The 12003-nt window shown below is 33.6% G+C and overlaps 1 protein-coding gene across 4 annotated transcripts in view; it reads right to left on the reverse strand.

Annotated features, from left to right (window-relative positions):
* The window catches only part of LRBA (LPS responsive beige-like anchor protein), a 751667-nt gene that overhangs the window by 298980 nt on the left and 440684 nt on the right, over positions 1-12003 (reverse strand). For all 4 annotated transcript variants that reach the window (XM_057546722.1, XM_057546725.1, XM_057546723.1 and 1 more), the window contains exons 39-40: positions 4137-4283; positions 1498-1634 (exon numbers count right to left, since the gene is read on the reverse strand). In XM_057546722.1, the coding sequence (XP_057402705.1) occupies positions 1498-1634; positions 4137-4283 (284 nt within the window). The remainder of the gene's footprint in view (positions 1-1497; positions 1635-4136; positions 4284-12003) is intronic.

Here is a 12003-nt window from a genome sequence, read left to right on the forward strand (position 1 = left end):
CAAGCAGCAGGGAAAAAAACTAATTTAATGGTGCTGCACAGAATAAGATCAGACAGAAATAGAAGTTGTAACTTTCCCCAAAAGGAGTCAATAACTTCAAAGATCCTAATCACAAAGATTGGCAGGGGTTTTAATAACGAGGACAATTCATTAGATATGTTTAAAATAAATCACATTTTAGATTTTAAGCCATGTATGTCTAAAAGCATAATAGAATAGTATTCTGAATTAAATTTCGGCCTAACTCACAAATAACCATAAATTAGAGAGTTTGAGTAATTTTGGTTACCTACATTTCCTAAAGAAACTAAAATACATTTTCAGACATTTCAGCCATACAACAAAGTAGAAAATTTTTCTAGCTGATATAATTTCAGAATTCAAGTTTTCTCTACATTGAATTAGCTACATTCTCAAACTCAAAACAATCAGTTCCAGCACAGACTTCCTTTCATATAGTCTACCAAGTCCAGTCTTAATCAAAGCAGCAGTGCTGAACCCAAGTGCTAAAAACATGCATAAGACAAGATATGATTTGTTTGTAAAGTTTTTCATAAAATTATAACATTTTCATTATGAATGACTTTGAAATACTTCTAAGTCACTAAAATTTAATAATTCACATGATTCCAAAATCAAAGAATTTCCTACCAATAAACTCAGAAAAAAAATTACGTGTGTGTGTGGACATACACATACACACACACACACACACACACACACACACACACTAGCTAACAGCCTGTAAAAGAAATTACTCCACTTTTTAAAACCTCTTCTCTTTCTACAGGTTGCTTATTTTGCTAATTTTAAAAGAGACTCAGAACAAATTCTACCATTCACTTTCATGAAATAAACCTAATTTTGGCTTTATGGCTATGCCACAAATGTCTCTTAGTAAAATAAAGTTGCCAAGGTCTGAAAAGTAATCAGAAATACATTTTAAAGGGGAAATTACATTTTCATTTAAGAATAGGAATTTATGCTGTACCTTGTAAAATCGACTACAGGTAATGGGAAAAAGAGGTATCTCACACATACAAGCCATGCTTGCATGCATGTCAGAGTAGTAAGTCAGGAGGACAAAGCAAGGAGAGTAATATATTGGTATTATACCCAGAAAAATATAAAGGCTAAACAAAATAATTCCACTCTCAATCTCACTGAATTTTGTAGCTTAATTCACCCTGGACCCTTTGAGGCAAAATATATTTTATAGACGGTATTCCCTGAGGTTCTCCCCCCACCCCTCAATGAGCTAATGATAAATTCAATTAAATGGAAACTGTTTTTGAATCTAAATGAACTTCAGTAATCTAACTAGCTGGTAAGGGATTCATAAGCTAAAGGAGATAGTTGCCTTGCATATAGGCAGAAGCAATTCATCAAGAAATTCAAACTATTTCTATCAGAGTTTATTAATGTCAGTCCTACCCAACAGCAGCCCACTTTCCCATCATAAAAAAAAAAATCATAAAAATGAAACCCATTCCTCACCTTGGGGTCACTTTTCTTGAAGTTAGGGTCTTCTTCATCCACCTCAAAATAGAGTTCGGAGGAGGTGACAGAAAGAGTGCCCTTTACTACAACAGAGGGGGCCACAAGCTGAGCTGGTGTGCTCAGGCTAACAGGACCTGCCAAAAGGAAAAGACAAGCCAAACAAGTTGGAATGATATTTTTCAAAAAATTAAGTGGATTCAGGCAGAAATTTCATTTAATTTTAAATTCTCACCTCTAGCACCAAATTGCCTGCTTACCCCTTTTACACTTACAAATTCTGTCCACCCCAAATCTCCCTCTGAAAATGCAAAGTTAGGGTTCTCATACTAAGAGATCTATAATAGGCGGTTAATGATAACAGTAAACTAGGATTCAATTATTTTATAGGGAGTCGGCCTAGCTTTGGTCTAATCTCCTGGTTAGAAGGTGACTCTGCCTAAATAAGTCCATCCACATTCCATTTAGAAAACAAGCCTCAGGCTATCAAACAACATAGAAAAACAACCAGGAGCAAGGAAGACTCAATAGGCTTCCAAGGCCAGAGGTTAGCTTAGAGTTTGGCTGAGGCATGATTACAAAAAGATTACTAGCTTATTAATGAAGTGAGAAACGTTAAACCATATTCTCTGATAAAGATTTTGTGCCAGGTTGGCACAAAACCTCTTCCATAACAACTTTACCCCATGAAAGACTGGTAAAAATACTTCTTTTCCAAGCCTGCCTTTCCATTGTTCAATATTGTTCAATGCGTCCAAATCTAGTATTAGTGTAGTTCAGGGACTCTGGGAGTAAACAGCTGGAGGGTGGGTTTCCAAGTGAATGAATTTTTATTGGAATAATCAAATCTCCACAGGGCTTATCAAAAAGACAAATCAGCCTGCTACTGAAAACAATAGATTCACTATAGATAGACAAGCATAAAGTATATTAGAGCCAAACCTAAAATAAGGACTAAAAATAATAATTATACATACACATATTTATGTAGAGAGAGATGTAGTAAGTTTTTGAAATCCCATGTAAATTCCTCATTGTAAAAATCCGATAGGTGACGAAAACAGCAAGACAAGATTGGCATTTATAGTTCTGAATTAATATAGTGCCTATAAACACGGTACACCTATTCAGGTAATCAATGGGTGAATAAGTGTTTCAAAATTCAGATGAATTGACATTTCCATCGATTGTTAGAAGGGTGTTGGTCCTTAATCTCACATCAATCTTAATGTGTGCCAGCGGGACAACAGGAGGGATGCTCTGCAGAGATCAGAGCAGGTTTTGCCCTCTATTCCCAGTGTACAAATACATTGTGTTTGCAGATGGGCAGCAGATAACTGCAGAACAGCCATGATTTCCCAAAGCTCATCCCTATAAATGGATGAAATAAGCAGCTATGTGTTCTTTTGCTGTCTCCTTTGCCCTCCGTACATTAGCATGTAATCCTGAGAAGAAATAACATTTTTTCAATCATTCTCAGACATTCAATTACAGGGTAAGCAGACAGCTGCAGGAGCTAGGGCAGCCTAGGTCCTACAGAAGACCCCTGACAATTTCCACTTCATTTCTAACCCACACCACTTTATTAGTGTGGATTACTTCTTAATCCTATTTCCATTGTCAAGATTATATAATTAAACTCCCCTTTCACCTCTATTACTGTATGAATGTATTACTAGTAGCAAGAATAGAAGCAAAATAAAGGAGGAGGAAATGAGTAAATGGATGTGAAGGTAAAGACCAGAGAATAGCAGTGTCCACCTTACTCTCTACTCCTGCCCCAAATCCCTTAACAGTAAGCTCCTATTAATTTTATTTTACTTTACAGAGAGATTTACAGCCATCAGAGAAGATGCCATCATCTGTTTTTGCTTTTCATTATCATTCATTTCATGGTTGTGGATATGTCACTAAATAAAAGATTTTTCATGCCTTTAAAATTATCAAAATAGTAGATTATGTAACTTTCATCTACAGAAGCTGTAGAATCTTTCAGACTTTCCTCCTTGAGGGACAGAGCCACAGGCATTAAAGAAAAAAAGGCATTTAATGAATGACTAAAATTTCCAGTTAAACAAGAGAATTTTTCCCATAAGGGAAGTAAAACTGAAAATCTGCAGAGCGCAAATCAAAAATTGCTACATCAGATAAAATATGTGAACCCTGTGAAAAGCCATAGTATTCTTGGAATGGATTTTTTGAGAGAGTTAAATGTATATGCAGCATGTTCCCTAAGACCTGTATATCAAAGCAAATAGCTCATCTACCTCCAAGCTTTATTTACAAAGCAATTGGCATAATTTTACTTACAGCTCTCATTTTGTAGAGATTAGGTAACTGCCATTAGATGGGTGAAGCAAGTTTGTTTTGTTGTTGCTGTTTTTGTACTTTTTTTTCTTTTTCAGTAAAGATTATTCATAAAAGAAAAAGATGAGTAGGGTAAACAGAATAGAAAAATGACAGGGAAACTATTGAAGATTGGGGGGAAATCTTTAGAAGAACAAAAACAGTCTTCATTTAATGTAATTGTGGGTGTAAAGCTGGTAGTCCTGCTTTTTCAGGCAGAGCTGAAAAACTAAGTAATTAGATGCGCGTTGGCTCAGAGCTAGCTGAAGTACGTGCACGACCCCTGAATTTACCGGTGAGATTCTCTAAATCTTTCTCGTCCACGGATGACAGAGTATCGTCGTCGCCTTCCAGGAGGATCTCGTTTTCCGAGTTCTGATTTCCTAAAGCCTGACTCTTGATGGACTGTTTTCCTTTAGCAAGAATATCTTCATCTGCAGCTGAAATGAAAAGGAAACAAAGCTGTCCATCAGGTCTGGGAAGAGCACCCTGGCCGAGCGGCAGGGAACTGAGGTAAGGATAGGTGGCCCAAGATGGTCAATTGTTTTTACCCAGAGTCATCCAGGGTGGGGAAAGTGATCAGGAATGCCCACACGCTCCTTCTGACAACCATGATTCCCCAAACCTAGTCTAATGTTACCTTGAACAAGAACCCTAATCCCATTAAATCTGACCCTTGCACTGCTCACTAAGCCTTTTATTTACTTATATTTAGGGCAGAAGAGGGTTCAAAAGCAGCACATTTTTTTGAAATTTGTTAGTAGAAAAAAAAATGAGAACTTAGTTTTGGAAACAATACCTGCTTAACAATGAAAAACAAGGAATACTGATTTATTCCTGTGAATAATATTATAATGACAAACATTCTGAAATGGTTGGGGTGTGGCTGTGAAGGAGAATCCATAAATACAGACCTAAGAGAGATCCACAGCCAATGAGGATTTAGGCGAGATTCTGAAGCCATATCTGACACTAATAAAGCTATAGCAGCTCTTAGAAGCGGCATGCTCTTCCTCTTACTCCATCCTCCCTCTTTCCTTCACACTAACCTTGCCCACATTTCACCCCACCCACACCCCTACTCCAGCCCTTATACAAATCTCCAAGAGCAAGGCAGTGTGGAAACTAAGTGGAGGCTCAAACACTACCTCCGCCATGTGTTTAAACTAAAGGGCTAAGACACCCCGGGGGCAAACATAACAGAAAGCCTGGGATGAGAGGCATCTGGGCAAAGAGCCTCACACCGCCTGAACTGGAGCGGCCTGTGGAGAGCAGCAGCGCCAGACTCAAAGGCACTGGGACCAGGCAGCCGAAGGGAAGGAAGGAGGGAAAGGGTACAGCAGATATAGAGAGGAAAGAAGCAGCTCTGCGGAGCACCTACAGCCACCAACAGAACCAGAAAGAGGAGCAGGGGGGCAGCTGAAAGGAGTTAACACTGAAACTCAGAATTCTGACTTCAAAACCCCATATCCCTCCAAGGTGACTCCCATTGCTTTGAGCAGCTTTCTCCTTAAGAAATACATAAAAGCAGATACTAACTTCTGGACTGGGATTTTTAAAAGCGCATAGTGTCACATAAGGGAAATTCAGAATCCTCATTACACGACTGACATGCCCAGTCTCCAGCTAGGGAAATTCCAGAGGTAAAGCACCTGATCCACCAGGCAACAGCTACTGATATAGAAATAAGATGGCTAGGCTTTTTGCTCCACTGCAGTATCAGCCTAGGCATAAGGCCCCAAACCCAGAAAGGATAAAGCACTCAGTTTGCAGTAACATGACTAATATTTATCTATATAATTTATTCTAAATAGTTAAACTACATGTATCTTACCTAGTTAACTAGACAAATCAAAGCTTCTCTGAGTTTAATAGGTATGGTTATTTGATAATGTTAAAGGTAAAAGTTTATTTTTATCATATTTATTGTAAGTTCACCATGTATATCATTTATATATAATACTTATGGCACTACTTAAAAGAACATAGAAGCTTTCTATTAAATAAGAAAGTCACAGGAAGAGGCTTTCTATATTTAGCTTTGAATACCCTCTATGGATGAATAAAATCTTATTTTCCTTCATACCCACATACAGCATAGTATGCTGCACACATATGAAGGTCTCAATAAATATTTGAAAAGAACTAAAAGTATCTAATTGAAATGGCTCTATTTTCTTAAATGCTATAAAGAAATATACCCAAAAAACACTAATTTTTAGGAAAATAGGAGTATGAGTTTTTATATCATTGTTTATATTTCAAGCATTTATATTTCCTTACCTTGAAATCACAAACATTGCTCTTAGCCCAAACAAGATCTTTTTAAATTTACTATCAATTTTACTAAAAATAAATTGGTCACTGAGAAACACAAGAGAAATCACCATCTTCTGTAGTTTGTTACAACGTAAATTGTAATAAAGTAACAGTTGCCAGTCAGATTTTAGTACAAAATCAGTATGCTACATTCTCATTTCCTGGGTTTATAATTCCTTCATCAAAGCAGAAATAATAATAATAATAATGCTAATATTAAATACACTTATCATGTGCCAAAGTATTCAAAGCACTTTACACATTTAACTCATTTAATTCTCATATACCCTCTGCTAAATTCTCCTTTTCACATGAGCAAACAGGCTCAGAGAGGTTATATAACTTGCTCAAGGCAACACAGCTGGTGATAAGTAGAGTCAGGATTCAAATCCAGTCAGTGTGGTACCAGCATGTGGGCTTCTAACCACGATGCCATAGAAAATGAAAATAACCAATATACAAATATGACATTCATATATGTAATTTACTGGTTAGTTTACTAATTCTTATGTTTCTCATAATGCATTTTAAAAGCTTAAGTCAGGATTATAATAAATAAGTACAGAATAAAAACATATTCATTTCCAAACCTAAATTTGATGAGCACAGGCCAAACACATCAGAAAAAACTAAATTCAACAGCTCGATCATTACTTTCTCTGATTACTGCCATACATGTCCTGAAGTACACCAAGCTTATTTGAAAGGAAAAAAGAAGGAAGAAACTCTTTAATCTGAAAACATTTACAAAAAATGACAGTAAGAGTAGTCAGTGGCAATACACAATGGTTTAAAATAGCTCAGTAAATAAATTACATTCATTTCAATGACCACTGAAAATAAATTTTTATCCCTTCCAACTGAAATTTTAAATTTTTAACTATGTTCTCATCATGCTGACAACAAATTAAAACACAATAGCTTGTGAATTAAAATTTTATGAAAAAAATTTTAAGTACTATAGGTCTACTGTATGCATACAAACACCACTTTTATTTATTTATTTACTTATTTTTACAAGCTCAGATTCTGGAATTGTTCAACCTCAACTGAAAAAGCTCTTGTCATGGAAAATATGCAGCTTACTGATATTTAGAATGGTTTTCCTGTAATTAACTCCCCCTTGAGGATTTTAAGTTAGCAGCAGTAAAATTACCAACAGTACTCTAATACACACCACATGCGCTGGTGTTCAATTCTCAGTGGTCTAATAGCTTTCTGCTAAAGAACTTTTTTTTTTTCAAAATTAGAACAAAACTGTCCCAAGCATAAAATAAAAGATAATTATCATATTTATATGTGCTGGGAAAAGCGTATTTTTAAATTTTGTTTGTCTTATACTCAATCGACCATTAAAACAAGAATCAATTATTTTAATATTTTCTGTGAATATATCCTACACTTGCATAAAAGTTAATTGAAGTCAAAATATACTTCTGGTTCAATTTTAAAGCTTGATTCAGATCTTTTCTGGTTAATGAAATTATTACCAAACATGATAACTTTAAATTTTTCATATCACTATCAACAAACTGCCTTCATTAATCTCATATATTATTCGGATTTAATATTTATCCTAACTTAATAACTAAACTGCAATTGTTACATAAAATTGGAGAAATCTGTAAAAAATGTTTTCTTTGAAATGTAACTTGTGATTCACTGAGGCTAAGAGCAATGAGAGGGCTCAGAGAAAAGCTGGTCCTCAAAATGTCAAGTTCAAGTTCTTTAGAGCTAGCTCTGGGCATGAATTGATTTATCTATGCAACACAGACTAGGTAAGTAAAATTAAAACAGAAAAAAGAACACAGAAAACTGTACTACCTATGATATATAAATCCCTTTTTAGAAGTCCACTGTGCAAGTGAACTGGAATTATCAATAGCCCATTTTATAGTAAAAAGAACTGATACATTAAGAATTAGCCACTTTGTTAATTGAAAAAAAAAAAGATAACTACTGGGATAACAAAGTGACCTCAATTGTACATAAAATAAATATGAGTGTCCACTTAGTGTGACGTCAATACATACCATAACTGTTTATTCTGAACATGACACATAAAGAATACCTTATATACAACTATTGCCCTCAACTAATTCCCCTTTATAGTTTATGCAATTTCCAAAGTCAAGAAAATTTACTATAGAAAAATTAGTGAAACTACAAAGGATAATTAGGAGAACAAGCCAAGTTCATCTCCTAATGATCATGGGTTTCTCAAAAGTTTTAGATAAAGAAACTAGTGTATTTGATCCTAAGAAGGAAGCAGTAGTATCTAGCATTATTGAAGATATGAGAGAAGGACATGATTTAGGATCTTTACATGGTCTGTCACTCCTAGAAAATCAAATGATTTACTTGTATCATTCCATGTGATTGCAAGATACTTTAAAAACTATGTTAAATACTCCTCATATACTTCTATTAGCATGCACATTCTCTACAAAATAAAAATGTCTTAAATTCAATAGGATTCTAGTGCTAAACTGCTTTAGCATTTGAATTAAAATCAATCTTTCCACCATTTAAAACATTTTTTACATGGCTTTAATTTGAATATAAAATTCCCATTATATTTAACAATGAATTTTAGAAGACAGCATAGCACAATGATAAGAAAATCTGACTAGTCATCAGTTAACTTGGGATTTAGCTCTATATCTACCAAGAATTATGTTGGACTTTTGTTTCCTCAGTTTCCTTATCTGTAAAGAATAAAGTTAGACTAGACTTTAGCCTTAGGTTCTTTTCAGATCTAAGATGCTCTGATAATAAATAACTGACAAACTGGTCTCTGTGCATTAGGAAAATGTTACGAATCATTAAAACTGATTTCTAATAAATTTTAAAACTATAAAATTGGAGAAAACGCCCTCAAGAATCACATATGCACCTCTGCTTCCTGCTGTTAATTTCCATAAAGGATATTTAATCATAAGAAGTATTAATTTTAATTTAAAAATATGACTCAGTTTCTACAAAGTTAAAGAATTCTCCCATTACAAAATGACTTTTATAAATAACCACTTTGGAGGGTCTCTCTTTGAAAAATTACCTGAAGCTCTTTTCCCCAAGCAAGTTAATGTGAACTTGGGAAGGGCAATTAAATTGTCAGAATTAAAAAATTTGTTTTTAACTAGAAGGTAGCCAGAAGTAGAGTCATGGGGCTGGTATTGATCGCCTGAACAGAGAACATCACTCTTCAGGTATTTACTCTGCCACCCTTACACCAGAGGCTTTCCTTCAAATCAAATCAATCTATAAAATAGATGGCTTGTACTACTAAAATACATAGCTAATCTCCAACAGTATTTCTATTTAGATGTCCTCCTTTGATAATAATAATATAGTTCATGATGTTTTAAGATTCTGCGTTTTCAAAATGTCCTGTCTCCTGTCCTGATTTGTAAATCAACTACAAATAAAAGTGAGAACTCATAAAATAGTATGAAACTGACATACTATCCTCAGTAATATCTATTTTAATTATTCAAATTCAACATTGAAGCATAGTATTCACCCACAATAAATTCTATGATTTCACCTGCTTTTTGATCACATTAACTGTTTTGTTTTGCATTCTTGATTCTTAATATATTTATTTTTATTAGCTTCCTTATTGTAGTTAAGTTAGGATAAAAAAAGAGTTTCACAATTAACACAAAATTAAAATTGAATGTCAACTACAAGATACTCTAATTAATAAAGCATTAAAAAATTAAGCTCTTCACCTACCTAATGTATTAGCATAAATTATGCCGACATCAAACAATACCACACTACAATCTGTGTGCTGAGTTCCAAAACTAATAGTTCTTTATTATTTAAAATTAAAAGTATATAAAATATGATTAGTTAGAGCTTTTACCGTTTTTCAAAAAAATGTTATATTAAATATAACATATCCCCTTAATTGGAAGCATCTACTACACATTTAGTTTTTAAAAATATATTTCAGATTTAAATTTATATTCTTAATCTTTCAGAGTGCTTTAAATATTAATCATTATGAAACTAGTATAAAATATTACCAAATAGAATGGAATTACATAAAATGATAAACTTTACTTCTCTCTCTTAATTTAAAAGTGCATAATAAAACATAGATATCATTAATATTACGTTAAACTTTCAATTACTGTTTAGAGTAATTACAGTGAAATCTGCTCCTATACAGGATTTTAAGTATTCAGTGATAGTAAGCATTGCTAATAAATGTCTTTTTTTAAAATCAGATTCTTAGCATTAAAACAGTTGACATGATAATGTTATTTTAAAAGGTAAAGTTCAACAACAAAATTAAAATTTATTCATTATGAAAAATCCTATAATTTCCCAAAGTTAAATGTACTATTTTTGATTGAAATGATTTTAATAAGCTCTGTATTAAATCTATACAACAAATTTTAAATTCAGTTACTGCTGTTTCTTTCAGGATAAAGGACTAACAATTTGCCTATATGCAGTTTTAGAAACCCGGTCCCCCTGTCCAGCTATAAAAGGAAAATTTTTCATAAAAATATTTTTATTGTCATTCATAGACTTCAGAACTCACAACTCAATGTTAAATGACAGTTAATAAGACAGAAAGATACTTATTAAATTTTAAGTGCATATGGTAACATCTTTTTGACTGAAAAAGAATAAAACTACAAAAAGGCTAACTTTTTTCAATGTAAGGGTCATTAACCAAAGCCAAAAAGACAAAAACAAAATGAAAGAAAAATAAAAATAGATATATAACTCTGAAATGTATAGCTTCACGTAAAAAGTACTTGAACCTTAAAAGCAAAAGTGGCCTAATTAATTCTACATCTTATTTCTCCTTCTCCACCTCCTGTAGTTGAAGACGCAGGGCCCTGCAACTATTATTGCTTTTAGATCACTTTGTTATTGACTATTCTCTGTATGATCATTTATTTTAAAGGACTGATGTCACATTTGGTGTTATATCTGATGACATATTGTGGACATTTTCTTCCAGAAATGGCTCTTTAAGGCTGAGTGCAAGAGGTTAAGCTGCCTGACTGAGGCCAAACCTAAGATCACAGACTTGTAATCTAAATTCTTAATATCCTTCTTGAAAGTAATTTAACATCTACTTTGTATACTACATACTATCATTTAACCATAAGCTGCTGCATGTTAAACTAATACCCTGAAAAAGGGAAATTAAAACTATTTCTCATCTTACTAAAACTAACCAATATTTATTTTATAAAATCAAAAACAATTTAATATGGAGAGGTACATTTTCCCCCATAATCAATAAATCTTAACTGGCTTTCAAAAATTATAAAACATTATGTGAAACCCTATGATCAAAGAGAGTATATTATCAAATCCAAAGGACTTTTTCAGTTTTTCCAATTTGCTCATCAGGCTTCTACCTAAACTGAATCATAGTGCTATGCATTATATCAAAAAAGGGAAAATGTTTTGTTAAGCTCTGATAACAAAATGATGCAGAACAGGAACATATGAAAATAATGTCTATTCTCTTTTTCCAGGAGGCGTCTATCACAACCATCTACAAATCAAGGCTCAGAAAGTATCTAGGCACTTGGACATTTATTACCAGCTCTCCCGCTTCATCATCTCATGCTAAAATACCATAGTTGAGGGAAAACCATATACACACAACAGAACCTAGAAACGTATTTGGTTTGTAAATGCTGTCTTTCTGATATTCATGGATTTAAGACAGGCATCCTGGATTAATTTACTCAAAGCTGAATGTGTCACTTAAAAGGAGAAATATTTTATCTTCCTACTCTGAAACAAAGGGTCTATGTTAAGTAAGTTTTGCATGTGTAACATAGTAAATAAATACACTTG

Source organism: Balaenoptera acutorostrata, chromosome 5 (assembly GCF_949987535.1).
Source record: "Balaenoptera acutorostrata chromosome 5, mBalAcu1.1, whole genome shotgun sequence".
Lineage (NCBI taxonomy): Eukaryota > Metazoa > Chordata > Mammalia > Artiodactyla > Balaenopteridae > Balaenoptera > Balaenoptera acutorostrata.